We start from the raw sequence: 16,197 nt of genomic DNA, 5'->3' as shown, positions 1-16,197 counted from the left end.
ACAACATGGCGAATACCAATGTTTAAATGACCATTTATTGAACTGCTCTGTTCTGCTTTGACATTGTCATTTCTTTCCAGGTTCATTTATGAAACAGAACGTCATAACGGAATAGCAGAGTTATTGGAAATATTAGGAAGGTTTGTGGTTCTTCAATCGTTTTTGTGCCTATATTGTTTTGTGTTGATCAGAAGTATTACATTGCTGATCACAACCTTCAAATCCTTCTGTTTGCAGCATAATCAATGGCTTTGCCTTACCGTTGAAAGAGGAGCACAAGATTTTCCTGTTGAAAGTGTTGCTGCCTTTACACAAAGTCAAGTCCCTTAGTGTCTATCACCCACAGGTAGCTATCCCTAACTACCTTTGGTTTCAAACACGTTACTGTTAAAGACCGTGCAGTTAAAGCCTTAGGCCTGCAATACAATAAACCTTTTGATTAGGCCTATATGTGTTATAGTTTGTAATAAGCCTTTATTAGTTGTATTAAGCGGTGTCGACATGATGGTTGTAGTTAATCTGCTTTTTTGTTTCTGTGTCTTTTCTAGCTGGCTTATTGTGTGGTGCAGTTTCTAGAGAAGGACAGCACTCTCACAGAACCGGTAAGACATCTTGCTGTTTGCTGGGCAAAAATCACCATTCCCCCATGGAATGCGTGAGATTAGTACTTTGCTCTAATGCTGGCCTAGTGTGAATGTGTGAATATTCTCCATAGACAGTGGCCAAAACACACAGTTCTGTGTGACTGGTTAGTTAGACCCACTGCTCTGTGGGAGGGCCTGGTTAGTTAGACCCACTGCTCTGTGGGAGGGCCTGGTTAGTTAGACCCACTGCTCTGTGGGAGGGACTGGTTAGTTAGACCCACAGCTCTGTGGGAGGGACTGGTTAATTAGACCCACAGCTCTGTGGGAGGGACTGGTTAGTTAGACCCACAGCTCTGTGGGAGGGACTGGTTAGTTAGACCCACAGCTCTGTGGGAGGGACTGGTTAGTTAAGTATTAATGTATGACTGATCTTGTAGACGGTGATGGCTCTGTTGAAGTACTGGCCGAAGACGCACAGTCCAAAGGAGGTGATGTTCCTCAATGAGCTGGAGGAAATCCTGGACGTCATCGAACCCTCTGAGTTCGTCAAGGTCATGGAGCCTCTCTTCAGACAGCTGGCCAAGTGTGTGTCCAGCCCTCACTTCCAGGTGTGTTGTTGATCTGGTGGAACTCATGCAGTGTGTTGTGCATATGCGTGTGTTGCGCATGTTCAGGCTTGTGTGTGTGTGTGGTTATCTGTGCTATGGTGTGGCCTTACCAGGCATCCCTTTCTCTGTGTGTGTACCAGGTGGCAGAGCGAGCGCTGTACTACTGGAACAATGAGTACATCATGAGTTTGATCAGTGACAATGCTGCCAGGATCCTCCCTATCATGTTCCCCTCGCTCTACCTCAACTCCAAGACCCACTGGAACAAGTGAGCCACTCTGCTAACCTACCACTATGGAGCAGACTCTTTCTCCGTCTCTCTGTTGCTGCCCTGTGAAGGAGAAGTAAACATGGGTCCATATGTGTGGTTAATGTGTGTGTGCAGGACGATCCACGGTCTGATATACAACGCCCTGAAGCTCTTCATGGAGATGAACCAGAAGCTGTTTGATGACTGCACACAGCAGTTCAGAACAGAGAAGAACAAGTAAGACTACTTTACCTCTAAACACACACACACTGAATAAAACCTTTGTCATAACTGTTCATTCATTCGCAACGTCCATCCACATAGTTTCATTCTACGTCTGTCTCCACGTAGCAGATTTCATCTTGAAATGACTCTGAAATGACTGTTCCGCTGTCGTTGCCGGTTCCGTTGTCGTCTGATCTTTGTTCCCGTCTCTCTAAACCTGTCGTTGTGATGTCTGTTCCCCTGTCGTTGTGATCTGTTCCCCTGTCTCCCTAAACCCGTCATTGTCTGATCTGTTCCCCCGTTGTCGTCTGATCTCTGTTCCACTGTCTCCCTAAACCTGTTGTGTGTGTGTGAAGAGAGAAGGCCAAGTGGAAAGAGAGAGAAGAGGCGTGGGTGAAGATTGAGAATCTGGCCAAGTCCAACCCTCAGGTGAGCTCTAAGCATCTTTCCTCGTGTGTTTTAATCCAGCCCCGTTGGCTCTTGCTCTCTTAAGCATTTGACATTTTAGTCATTTAGTAGATGATTTTATCCAGAGCGACTAACAGTAGTGTATGTGTATATGCATGCATGCATGCATACATACATATAGTGGGGAGAACAAGTATTTGATACACTACCGATTTTGCAGGTTTTCCAACTTACAAAGCATGTAGAGGTCTGTAATTTTTATCATAGGTACACTTCAACTGTGAGAGACGGAATCTAAAACAAAAATCAAGAAAATCACATTGTATGATTTTTAAGTAATTAATTTGCATTTGTGTGTTTAGTTCCTGGTGTACGTGGACCCGTCAGACCTGGGTAGTCCTATGGAGACAGACGGACCAATGATGGAGGATGTTAACATCTTGAAGAAGACCATAGAGGAAGAAGCCACACAGGTACTGTGTGTTGGGGGGGGCTAGCGTGCTATTACTCTGACGTCCTCCATGCAGTCAGTGCATTGAATTAGACTGTTCGTGTGAAGGTTCAGAGCACAGTCTCCCGAGCTGTTTGAAATGTAGCATCAGAATCTGGTGCTTCCTGTCACACCTTGTTGCAGTTTGAACCCTGGAGTCTAAGCCTGGGTGGGGGGGGGTGTTTTAAGCTAACATTATGGAATTGTTTAAGATGGTCATACCAAGTATCATGTAGCTATTAGATGTGTAATTTAAAGGCCCCTGAAGGTAGAGGGTGATATCGGCGGATGTGGTGTTTTGAGACGCTGCCCATGCAAAAACATCTCTAGCTTCAACAGTCAGATGTTGATGGGGATTTTGTATTATTATGTTCATTATATTCCCGCTGGGGTGCAGAAATTGTAGACTAGGGGTTAAGAGGGGTGGAGACAGACGTGTAGGAACAGGAGTAGTGCAGCATGGGTAGGAGTAGAAGTACGCCATTCACAGCCCTCTCCTTGCCTACTGCCCAGGCTGTCATAAATGGCACCATATCCCCTATATAGTGCGCTACTTTCAACAGAGCCCTATGGGCCCTGGTACAAAGTAGTGCACTACATAGGGAATAGGGTGCCATTTGGGATGTTTTGTAGGTTGGAGAGGGACAGGGTCGGGGAAGAGGGCTGTGAGTGATGTACTTATTGACAGAATCATCTATAGGCAGGTTCACATTTAAGGCAGGGGGGAGCTGACGGTAATGTATACTATAGTATACACTTCTTACAGGACTACTACATATCTAGGACATGATGGATTGGGCTGAGTTGGGTATACAAGTTGAGATCTAGTCAAGACGTGATAGACCTAGTTAAACGTGCTATTTGAATTCTATCAAGGACTAGAGAAGGTTTGTTTAGGTTGATGGACTCTGGATGTGTAACTGTTCCCCCGTCTCTTGAAGAGGATGTGTGATCAGTCTAATGCCTCCATAAGACCAGGCACTACTTCTAGCAATCAAACAATTGGAGGTCATTCATTATCAAAGGTGGGAGCGAGAAACAAGGATGCACCATAGTGCCCTCAAAGCTCACCACTAAGCTTAGGACCCTGGGACTAAACACCTCCCTCTGCAACTGGATCCTGTACTTCCTGACGGGCCGCCCCCAGGTGGTGAGGGTAGACAACAACACAACATCCCCACATCTGCCTCGCTGATCCTCAACATGGGGGGGCCCCTCAGTGGTGCGTGCTTAGTCCCTTCCTGTACTCCCTGTTCACCCACAACTGCGTGGTCAAGCATGACTCCAACACCATCATTAATCAATCAATCAGATGTATTTATGAAGCCCTTTTTACATCAGCCGATGTCACAACGTGCTGTAAAGAAACCCAGCCTATAACCTCAAACAGCAAGAAATGCAGATGTAGAAGCACGGTGGCTAGGAAAAACTCCCTAGAAAGGCACAGCGGTGGTAGGACTGATCACTGACAACAATGAGACAGCCTATAGGGAGGAGGTCAGAGACCTTGACAGTGTGGTGCCAAGACAACAACCTCTACCTCAATGTTAGCAAGACAAATGAGCTGATCGTTAGCTACAGGAAAAGGAGTGCTGAACAGGCCCCCATTAAACATTGACGGGCCTGTCGTGTAGTGGGTCAGGAGTTTGAAGTTCCTTGGTGTACACATCACCAACAAACTATCATGGTCTAAACTCAGCAAGACAATGTTCTCTCTTCTACTGCATAGCAAGTGGTACCAGAGTGCCAAGTCTAGGTGCAAAATGCTCCATTAGACTGCTGAACACATAATCAAATGGCCACCCGGACTACTTACATTGACCCCCCCGCCCCCCCTTATTTTTACACTGCTACTCGTTGTTTATTATCTATGCACAGTCAGTTTACCCCTACCTATGTACAAATTACCTCGACTAACCTGTACCCCCACACATTAACTTGGTACCCCCTGTATATAGGTTCGTTATTATTTTATTGTAACTTTAATTTAAATATAGTTTAAATGTATTTAATGCATTTATTTATTTTATTTTTCTTAAACCAACAATGCAGTTCAAGAAATAAAGTTAAGGGCTTGTAAGTAAGCATTTCATGGTAAGGTCTACCTACACCTGTTGTATTCGGAGCATGTGATAAATTAAATGTGGTTTAGCTACTGAGCTGGGATCTTTAATGGTGAAACATTTACGTCCGTCTGGGAAATTACAACTAACAAAGAACCAGTTTTTTTCCTCTGTCACTGCATGTGCAATATAACAGCAGAATAAGTGATGCATCTTCTTTTCCCTAAATTGCACCTCACAACCACAAAGCAACACAGTCGTGATGCTTCCCCGAACTCAGACTTCAACTGTCGGTGACTAAAGAGTCCGACGTTTATGCAAATTAGCAGCAGCTTAATAACAATCAGGGACAGGAGGATCTAGTTTGCTTAGACACCACGCTGAATAGGCTAACAGCCAGCGCAACCTCGTACATGCTATTTGGAGAATACATCCACATAGGATGATCTCCGCGATTCCTTACTACTTTGTAGATTTTGGTTTGACTGTTCTATAACTGTTCTCCCTCTCCCCCGAAAGCTCCAGAGGAACGAGCGTAAGGAGCGTCCGCTGGTCAGGAGGAAGTCTGAGCTGCCTCAGGACATCTCCACCGTCAAGGCCCTGGAGACGCACCGGAGGGCCAATGATATGGTCACACCACACGACGGACACTAAAGACACACACACGTACAGACATTCTCTCTCGCACACACACGCACATGTACAGACGTACACACACATACAGACAGTCGCACACACAGACGTACAGGCAGTCTCTCTCACACACACGCACACACACAGTCACACACACAGACGTACAGGCAGTCTCTCTCTCACACACACACACACACACACACACACAAGTACAGACAGTCGCACATACAGATGTACAGACAGTCACACATACACAGTCAGACACCACATACTGACAGACAGACCAGCCCCGGGGGGCCCAGAACAGTCCAGCACAGACAAGGTCCAGACCAGAATAGAACAAAACAGAATGGCCTGTCTGAAAGCAGCTGCAGCTCAAACAACTCCACCAGTCCAACTCTGAAGTGTTCCCCAGTTCGCTACAGCCCTGCCCAGAGATGTCAATGGCACAGGGCTGTATGGCATGACCACCAAACATGACATTGTTGCCCTCCCTCACTCTCTCTGTCTTGTAAAAGCAGTGCTGTCCCCTTGTGGTCGTTTTTCTCAGGTCTTCTGTTATTGTTTTAATTTGTTGGGTTCTTTCTGTTTTTCTCTCATCCTCATTCTAGATGTCATGTGCACTGGCAATAGGATTGGCAGATAGACATGTATTATAGATGCATACTGTACGTAATGGGTGAAGGAAGAAGCAGTTTAGTCTCCTCTCTCGCTCTATCAGCATAGAGAGGAAAGCACAGTCCTTCTCTCTCATGTTTATTCTTTGTTGCCTAGTTACTGCTGCTATTGCCATAAGCGTAATATTTTTCTTGTGTTCTGCTAGGATTGATTTGATGGGAGGGGAATTATTGGGGACCGCCAAGAGACGTAATAAAGTTGTGGCTCTAAATGTGCTTGGCTTAGTGAAAGGGGGGTTTTTCTGTCCACTGGACATCAGCTGGTCTGTACAGACCTAGTTTGGGTCCAACCTCACGCTTGCTTTTTCTTGCTTTTTTAAAAACGTATCCACCCTTTCTTAGCTGTTTGATATTGTAGGCAATAAGTTGCAGTGTGTTTGGTTGGTTCGAACAATGGTTAATGGTTTTCTAAGACTGAGGGCACAGCACATCAATTGTTTTCTGGATCCATTGGAGTTTACTGTCCATGTGAACACGTCAATCCCTGTCGGTCTGTTCCTGTCTTCATGCCTAATCAGTATTGATCAAGACATCCAAGTCATGTTAGTGTTGTGAAAGCTGAGGTCTGTGTTCTAGTTCAGTGTTTACAGACTCTCATTGAGCTGTAGTGTGGGAGGAGCTGTACTGGGCTACACACAGAGGAATACCTGCTCCTCACTGCTCTCTACTCTTAATAACCAAGACCCCTCTCTTTCTGATGTTGCTTTTATACCTTGGTAACTAAGTAGCCTAGTTCAGTCACATAAGATCATTCTGTCTGTAGTTAGTCAAAATTCATCACAAGCCTTTCCTTTCATAGTGCCTTTATTGTACAAGCGGCTAAACTGAGAGTAGAATAGCAGTGTTATGTGAATGCAGAACCATGTTCAATTTAGCATTAGCTTCCCAACAGACCAGAGAGACGCACATTGAAACACAGTGACACTCGCACCTACCCACAGAGTATGTAGGGCCATGTTTAGTGTAAAATGCATACAAGTTGTTTTTGTTAAATCTACAAAGCAGATCAATGATTGTGGTCAAGCTAGAGAGGAGTGGGTAAGCCCCAAAGACTTAAGATAGAAGCACTTCCTGATAAAACTTGAAGAATAAAAACCCAAGATCCAAAATGAATTAATCATTCGTGCTGTCTGGTCTGTTTAGTTACGTCAGTTCCTCTGTGTGCCTGATGAAAAACGTGTAGAGAAGGATGCTTCTCATTCAACCTGATCTTATTACCCCTCGCCCTGTTCCATTTAGGATGTCCCCCAAATGGCACCTTATTCCCCTATGGACCGTGATCGAAAGAAGTGCACTATATAGGAAATAGTGTGCCATTTTAAGATGCACCATTGTTTGAGTCCCCAGACAGACATGCACTCTGGCTGTATCCCTGTAGAGAAGCTCTGTGTGTGTGAGACACTACTTCTGGATGTGTGCAGGGTCTTTTCCATTGCCTGCAAAAACTCTGATGTTCAGATTGAATGTGCAAATTGTAAATATATTACTATCACGATGTTTCACTGTCTCTTTCTAGATTATTTTCTTTGTCTTAAAGAATATCATTCACCATAAATGTATGCCACCCCCCAACTATTTTGCTGTAAAATTACAAAAAGGAGGTATAGAGTGCTTTTATACATGGAACAAACAAAACTGGATGGCACCAGGGTTTTGGGTCAATTTAAGGAAGTAATCTGAAATACAAATGTTCCTCATTGCTTCACAGAGGAGAATTGGAATTTCAGTTGACTGAATGTTGACTGGATCCCTGGCTGTTCCCAGTGTCCTGAGAGCAGAGAGGACTCTGTTGGTGACTGTTGTTCTTCATCAAATTGCTTTAATATTGTAGCCTCTGTGGCGCTCTCTATATTTTACATACAGTGCATTTGGAAAGTATTCAGACCCCTTGACTTTATCCACATTTTGTTACGTTACAGCCTAATTCTAAAATGTATTAAGTTGTTTTCCCCCTTATCAATCTAATCACAATACCCCATAATGACAAAGCAGAAAGTTTTTTTTTTAAATTTGGGCAAATTTTGAATTTATATTATTATTATTATTATTTTTAATCTAGCACATTTACATAATTATTTAGATCCTTTACTCAGTACTTTGTTGAAGCACCTTTAGCAGTGATTACAGCCTTCCGTCTTCTTGGGTATGATGCTACCAGCCTGGAACACCTGTATTTGGAGAGTTTCTCCCATTCCTCTCTGCAGATCCTCTCAAGCTCTGTCAGGTTGGATGGGGAGCATTGCTGCACAGCTATATTCAGGTCTCCCCAGAGATGTTCGATTGGGTCCAAGTTCTAGTTGGGCCACTCAAGGCCATTGAGACTTGTCCCGAAGCCACTCCTGCATTGTTTTGTCTGTGTGCTTAGGGTCGTTGTCCTGCTGAAATGAGAATCTTTGCCCCAGTCTGAGGTCCTGAGTGTGATGAAAACCTGTTCCAGGAATGGTCTCGCTGTACTTTTCTCTGTTCATCTTTGCCTCAATCCTAACTAGTCTCCCAGTCCCTGCTGCTGAAAAACATCCCCACAGCATGATGCCACCACCACCATGCTTCCATGTAGGGATGGGGGCCAGGTTTCTTCCAGATGCTTGGTATTCTGTCCAAAGAGGTTGCTCTTTGTTTCATCCGAGCAGAGAATCTTCTTTGTCATGGTCTGAGAGTCTTTAGTTGCTTTATGGCAAACTCGAAGCAGGCTGTCATGCCTTTTTACTGAGGAGTGGCTTTCTTCTGGCAACTCTACCATAAAGGTCTGATTGGTGGAGTTCTGCAGAGATTGTTGTCCTTCTGGAAGGTTCTCCCATCTCCACAGAGGAGCTCTGTCAGTGACCATTGGGCTCTTGGTCACATCCCTGACCAAGGCCCTTCTCCCCAGACCGCTGAGCGGCCAGCTCTAGGAAGAATCTTGGTGGTTCCAAACTTCCTCTAAGAATGGAGGCCACTGTGTTCTTGGGGACCTTCAATGCTGCAGAAATGTTTTGGTGCCCTTCCCCAGATCTGTGCCTCAACACTCCTTTCTCTGAGCTCTACGGACAATTCCTTTGACCACATGGCTTGGTTTTTGCTCTGACATGCACTGCCAACTGTGGGACCTTATATAGACAGGTGTGTGTGCCTTTCCAAATCATGTCCAACCAAGTTGAAGAAACATCTCAAGGATGGTCCATGGAAACAGCATGCACCTGAGCTCAATGTTTAGTCTCATAGAAAAGGGTCTGAATACTTATGTAAATAAGGTAATTCTTTTTTTTAATAAATTGGCAAACTTTAAAAAAAAAAACTGGTTTCCCTTTTGTCATTGTGGGGTTCTGTGTAGATCGCTCAGTAGTTTTTTTTAGAATAAGGCTAATGTAACAATGTGGGAAAAGTCAAGGGTTCTGAATACTTAGTGTGAAGGCACTGTATGGTTTTGTGTATTTCGAGAAGAATGATTCTGTGTCTTTTGGTATACACCCTGTATGATAATTGGCCTCATCTAATATTGTACATATAATGTACTTTTATTTTGTTATAGCTACTACATGGTAGATGTAATATTTTGTACAGAATGTCCCCTGTGTACAGAAAACAACGGTTATTAGCTACCACAGTTGATGTGGCACAGACGTCAACACGTGACCTATATGCATTTAGAACAGTTTTGAATTTGGATTCTATTTTTTTATCGATTTGTAATCCAAGATTTTCTTTGTTTCAGCATTTTAAAGTATGTGACGAGTTCCTACATACGTCTGCATTGTGTGTGTGTGCTTTTATCCAAATTCTCCAGTGGTGTACATCTATCTAGCTGTATATGGTAAATAAAGAGAACATGTGAGTTTTTATATTTTCATCCTAGAACAGGCATAGTGCTTTAATGATTTGCCGCTTAATTCCTCATTCACTACCCTTGGAAGCCTGTGACGCGATTTGGAAGGATGGCCATGTGAGACTACTCCTTGACGAACTACATCCCCTATCCTTATTTAGTTTTGGAAGGATGGCCATGTGAGACTACTCCTTGACGAACTACATCCCCTATCCTTATTTAGTTTTGGAAGGATGGCCATGTGAGAATACTCCTTGACGAACTACATCCCCTATCCTTATTTAGTTTTGGAAGGATGGCCATGTGAGAATACTCCTTATTTAGTTTTGGAAGGACATGTGAGAACTACATCCCCTATCCTTATTTAGTTTTGGAAGGATGGCCAGTTTTGTGAGAATACTCCTTGACGAACTACATCCCCTATCCTTATTTAGTTTTGGAAGGATGGCCATGTGAGAATACTCCTTATTTAGTTTTGACGAACTACATCCCTATCCTTATTTAGTTTTGGAAGGATGGCCATGTGAGAATACTCCTTGACGAACTACATCCCCTATCCTTATTTAGTTTTGGAAGGATGGCCATGTGAGAATACTCCTTGACGAACTACATCCCCTATCCTTATTTAGTTTTGGAAGGATGGCCATGTGAGAATACTCCTTGACGAACTACATCCCCTATCCTTATTTAGTTCTATATCCATATACACGGATGATCACTTGTCAATGTTTCCACCTCATCTCCATCACGCAGAATCTGGAGATTGCCTTTGATTAGAATATTATATCTCCACACAACACATCACCCAGAGAGAATATGTACATTTAGAAGCCTGTTTGTTCATCTTTAATACAGTAGAAGGCAGACACTGACTCATATCAGAAAACATTTTATAGCAGTGCTGTCTATCGGAGAGTCAACTATAAAAATACAATTGTGCACTAATTATGCTCCCAAACATTTAAATGACTTATGCTTTATGCAAACAATACCGATTACATTAACGCCTGAGCTGTTTTATTGACTGTTCCAATATCTAGCATACAATGAACCTATTGTTAATATTATTTTGTAAGTCTGCAGGTATAATGCATAAAAATGGGTTTCAGGTGGTTGGTTACCAAATTTAACTGTAGGTGGAATTCTACACATTTTCCAAAAATAAAATGTTAGTTTTAAAGCAATATTTTTGCTTTAGTTACAGGGGAGGGGGATGAATGGGCCAATTGTAAACTGGAGATTATTAGGTGACTGTGATGGTTTGAGGACAAGATTGGGAATTTAGCCAGGACACCAGGGTTAACACCGCTGGGATCTTTAATGACTTCAGAGAGTCAGGACACCCATTTAACGTCCCAGCTGAAGGACGGCATCCTACACAGGGCAGTGTCCCCAATCACTGCCCTGGGCATTGGGTTATTTTTTTCAACCAGAGGAAAGAGTGCCTCCTACTGGCCCTCCAACACCACTTCCAGCAGCATCTGGTCTCCTATCCAGGAACTGACCAGTACCAACCCTGCTTAGCTTCAGAAGCAAGCCAGCAGTGGTATGCTGCTGGCATTAATTATGCCATCTGTGACACCAACAATCACAATCAATGGGGGCCACATGCCATGACAAATACTCCTGAATAGCCAGGTTTCCATCCAATTGGTGACAGATTTTTCACATTAATATTCTAAAACATCTATTAAAAAAATGTAAGTGCATTTTCTCACCAGATAAAAGGCTGTGTGAGATGACAGTTCGCATAAAAATACCCTTTTCGGTTAAATTCTCATTTACCTAATAAACTGCATGCTTTCCTGACGAGTCGTAGTGGGAGGTTTACTTCGATATGATGGTTATTATATCAATATTTGCACATAAGCGTTTCCACTGACATTTCTCACCTAATTTTACCGACACAGAGTATTTAGTTTTGTCGACATTTGAAAAGTTTAACGAAAAATGTAATTTTTCCACCAGGCCTGTCATGATTTATTTATCCCACGTGCATTTTTGCCAGCAGCATATCCCACTGCTGGTTTACCTCTGAAGCTAAGCAGGGTTGGTCCTGGTCCGTCCCTGGATGGAAGACCAAATGCTGCTGGTAGTGGTTTTGGATGACCAGTAGGAGGCACCCTTTCCTCTGGTCTAAAAGAAAATATCCCAATGCTGCAGGGTAGTGATTGGGAACATTGACCTGTGTTGGGGACATTAAACAGTTGTCCTGACTCTGTGGTCACTAAGAGTAGGGTTGTTAACCCCGGTGTCCTGGATAAATTCCCAATATGTCCCTCATACCATCATGGCCACCTAATCATCCCCAGCTTCCAATTGGCTCATTCATTTCCCCAGGTTGTTGCTGTAAAATACAAAAAGTACTTTACTCTCTTAAGGTTGGATGGAAACCTGTTTTAATGCCTATTTTTGTACATTTTAGATTCTCCCTGACTGTCTAGCTTTTATTTGGATAATTGTTAGTTTTCAAAGATATTTTCTACATATCTGATTTTTGTTTTATTAAGTTTACATTGATCAAATGTTCTCATCCTGAAAATAATTTTATAAAAAGGAAAAAAGAAAGCAATTTAATAGTTTTGAAATGGGCTTCCCGGGAAAAAAAAACAAAGTTAGGTAGAACACCCAATAAACCTGATGATGCAGTCATAATGCATTGTAGGACTTTTTGAGCAGGTATGACCCCTTTATGTTTTGTCTCATTGTCATGCATACTGGTGTGCTAATGAGTATATTGGAACTTTGGTTTCTTGTCTTAAAAAAAAAATGAGTTACACCAACTATGATGTCCGAAAGGAAGGAAGCAACAAGCATTTTCCAAGCATTGAAACCGGGGCCCAGTATCAACTAGAGCATCCTATTGTAACCGTCTGCTACCATCTTGTGGTTTAAAATGGTCACTTTATTCACACAGCACCAGAAATCAAATACAAGTAACAAGGAAGCTTTCGATCTTAGTGAACCAGACATTCTGAAGAGATTTGCTACACGGGCCAGTTGCATGAAACTAATTCAATGGAGCAGATGGGGGCTTGTCATTGCTTAGAAACACTATACTCATTTTAGTTTGCCTGTTGCGTAAATGGGACAGCCAACTGACTGGGTGCTTAGTTTACACATTTGAACCAGACCAGGGTCAAATTCATATGTCAAATACTCCAATGTTGAGATTAGTCCAGAGTCTGTTCACTGACACAATGGGGAATACTTCTCTTCAAATACATGTTTTATTTGTCACATGCGCCGAATACAACAGGTGTAGAACTTACTGTGAAATGCTTACCTACAAACCCTTAACCAACAATGCAGTTTTAAGAAAATAGAGTTAAGAAAATATTTACAAAATAATCTAAAGTAAAATACATTATTTAATAATAAATAAATAACAAAAATATACAGGGGGCACCGATACCGAGTCAATGTAAGTATATGTAAATAGTCCGGGTGGCAATTCGATTAATTGTTCATTGTTCAGGAGTCTTATGGCTTGGGGGGTAGAAGCTGTTAAGGAGCCTTTTGGACCTCGACTTGGCGTTCCGGTACCGCTTGTCGTGGGGTAGCAGAAAGAACAGTCTATGACTTGGGTGACTAGAGACCTTGATCATTTTTTGTCCTTCCTCTGACACCGCCTAGTGTATAGGTCTTGGATGGCAGGAAGCTTGGCCCCAGTGATGTACTGGGCCGTACTCACCAACCACTGTAATGCCTTGTGGTCGGATGCCGAGCCGTTGCCATGCCAGGCGGTGATGCAACCGGTCAGGATGCTCTCAAACCTTTTGAGGATCTGGGGACCCATGACAAATCTTTTCAGTCTCCTGAGGGGGAATAGTTGTTGTCGTGCCCTCTTCACTACTTTCTTGGTGTTTGGACCATGATAGTTTGTTGGTGATGTGGAAACCAAGGACAATGATAGTTTGTTGGTGATGTGGACACCAAGGACCATGATAGTTTGTTGGTGATGTGGACACCAAGGACCATGATAGTTTGTTGGTGATGTGGACACCAAGGAACTTGAAGCTCTTAACCTGCTCCACTACAGCCCTGTTGATGTGATTGGGGCCGTATTTGGCCCTCTTTTTCCTTGTAGTCCACGATCATCTCCTTTTGTCTTGCTCACGTTGAGGGAGAGGTTGTTGTCCAGGTCTCTGACCTCCTCCCTATAGGCTCTCTCATTGTAGTTGGTGATCAGGCCACTGTTGTCGTCAGCAAACTTAATGATGGTGTTAATCGTGCTTGGCCACGCAGTCGTGGATGAACGGGGAGTACAGGAGGTGACTAAGCACGCACACCTGAGGGGCCCCTGTGTTGAGGATCAACGTAGCAGATGTGTTGCTACCTACCCTCACCACCTGGGGGCAGCCCGTCAGGAAGTACAGGATCCAGTTGCAAAGGTAGGTGTTTAGTCCCAGGGTCCTAAGCTTAGTGATGATCTTTGTGGGCACTATGGTGTTGAGCTGTAGTCAGTGAACAGCATTCTCACATAGTTGTTAGTTTTGTCTAGGTGGGAAAGGGCAGTATAGAGTGCAACAGAGATTGTGTCTGTGGATCTGTTGGGGTCTTATGCGAATTGTACTGGGTGTGGGGTTTCTGGGATGATGGTGTTGATGTGAGCCATGCCCAGCCTTTCAAAGCACTTCATGGCTACCGACGTGAGTGCTAGTCATTTAGGCAGGTTACTTTCGCTTTCTTGGGCACAGGGACTATGATGGTCTGCTTGAAACATGTTGGTGTTACAGACTCGGTCAGGGAGAGGTTGAAAATGTCAGTGATGTGAATTGTAAATGTTTTGCATATCCCAACTCCCCCTGAGACACCAATATGGACAGCAATCAGGACAAAAAATGTTCCCCGACATTCGCTTTAGGGAGCGGTAAATTGGTGGCTGCAATTGAGCAATGAGCTATATGGGTGATTTTAGCATGTATTGATGGTTTAGCGACAGATTACCTTGTGTTTGAACTTCGTGTTGTCTACAAGCTTGATCGGATTGAATTCTGGCCTATTTCATGTTGGGTTATGTTATATACAGTTTGTTAGATATGTGATCCAACAGAAGACATTAAGAGGAAATTCTAATCAAATATGAAACTTAATTTTGCAGGAAGGCCTTGTGCAGGCCCAGAGTTTCTCTTTTGAAACTAACCTCACAGGCTACGTCCCAATATCCATAGCATACCAAGTCTTAATGTATGCCAAATACATGACCTCTTAAATGGTGTTCTAGTGCGTTGTCTTACGTCAGATTCTGCCTGCACTGAAGGATGAAACTCGCGCATGAGTGATGCCACCTGACAATGATTCTAGTGTGGATATTGGACCAGAGCCTCACAGAACAAAGTCATAACCTTTGAGGCCAAACATTTAACTTTATTAGTTGTTATCTACCAATATAGGCTTCCTGGGCTATATCCCAATTGGCACATTCCCTATTTAGTGCACTGTCTTTGACCAGGGTCCATAGGGCTCTGGTTAAAAGGAGTGTGCTATATAGGGAATTCGGTGCCATTTGGGACGTACCCGTAGATGAGGTAAGTGTAATTCTGGGCTGTGCTGTCTAGATGGTGGTGTAGTGGGGCAATTGGCCAAACAGTGCCAGCCCCTGACTGTTAATAGGTTGTTCCAGGGTCATGCAGTTCTCCAGCGACTTAGAGAACAGACGGGGCTGACTGTCACTTGGCGACCGCCCCACCTAGGCACACCCTTCTGTGTCTAGTACCCCTGCTGAGCCCTGCTCTGGTCGCACACCATCCATCCATCCAACGGACCAACACGCTCAGCCGCTCAGGGAATCATGTCTATAATGAATATGCTCATTCAACGCCATGATCCTTATCAGGATGATAATGACTATTGTGATGGTAATGGCATTTATGATGATGATGATACATGCAGTAATTCTTAATTTAGTTGATAACCTAGTTAGAATATACTTACATATTGTGTTGTAATAGACAGTGTGGATCACTCCCAGTTAGAACAACATTAGCCACAGGCTAACCTCAGTCTGTGTCATAATCATTCCTTTATGTAAGTGAAAAGAGTGTCCGCATTTGACCCTTTGGAGGTGTTTCTTAAAAACAAATAATTAGCTTTATCGACACTGCTTGCCATTTATCCCAAAACAAATGTTCTCTTTAAGGAATCTGAGACGTAGAAAATACGTGAACGGTTGGTTGTCAAAGTGAGTATTTTTCTCTCTCTCTCTCTCTCCTGTGGTTACCCTCCCTCTTTCCTCTCTCGCTCTTTCTTTCTGTCTCTCAGATGAGGTCATTGAGTTCGTTTAATGTTTTTGCGAACAGCCAAAGCGCCTTGCTTTGTGTAGGCTACCAGAGAGTTTCAGAGAGGATATACTAGTTGTGTGCCTGTTGTCCTGCAAAGCCCCTCTATCTCCAGTGTTAAATCTCACTGCTGTGCCGCTACCCGAGGTCTCTGTATCCAAAAACATCTTGTCACG

The 16,197-nt window shown here is 43.4% G+C and overlaps 1 protein-coding gene across 5 annotated transcripts in view; it reads left to right on the top strand.

The window, feature by feature from the left end:
* The window catches only part of LOC115118565 (serine/threonine-protein phosphatase 2A 56 kDa regulatory subunit gamma isoform-like), a 48,339-nt gene extending 38,575 nt beyond the window's left edge, over positions 1–9,764 (top strand). For all 5 annotated transcript variants that reach the window (XM_029647216.2, XM_029647215.2, XM_029647218.2 and 2 more), the window contains 9 exons: positions 81–140; positions 238–346; positions 549–602; positions 1,022–1,192; positions 1,333–1,460; positions 1,578–1,679; positions 2,024–2,096; positions 2,438–2,548; positions 5,148–9,764. In XM_029647216.2, coding sequence (XP_029503076.2) covers positions 81–140; positions 238–346; positions 549–602; positions 1,022–1,192; positions 1,333–1,460; positions 1,578–1,679; positions 2,024–2,096; positions 2,438–2,548; positions 5,148–5,282 — 943 coding nt within the window. In that variant the 3' untranslated portion in view covers positions 5,283–9,764. The remainder of the gene's footprint in view (positions 1–80; positions 141–237; positions 347–548; positions 603–1,021; positions 1,193–1,332; positions 1,461–1,577; positions 1,680–2,023; positions 2,097–2,437; positions 2,549–5,147) is intronic.
* The last annotated feature ends 6,433 nt before the right edge of the window (positions 9,765–16,197 follow it).

The sequence above is a fragment of the Oncorhynchus nerka genome, linkage group LG13 (assembly GCF_034236695.1).
Source record: "Oncorhynchus nerka isolate Pitt River linkage group LG13, Oner_Uvic_2.0, whole genome shotgun sequence".
Lineage (NCBI taxonomy): Eukaryota > Metazoa > Chordata > Actinopteri > Salmoniformes > Salmonidae > Oncorhynchus > Oncorhynchus nerka.
The sequence above is the reverse complement of the archived record's forward strand: the minus strand, read 5'-3'. Positions and strand labels throughout refer to the sequence as shown.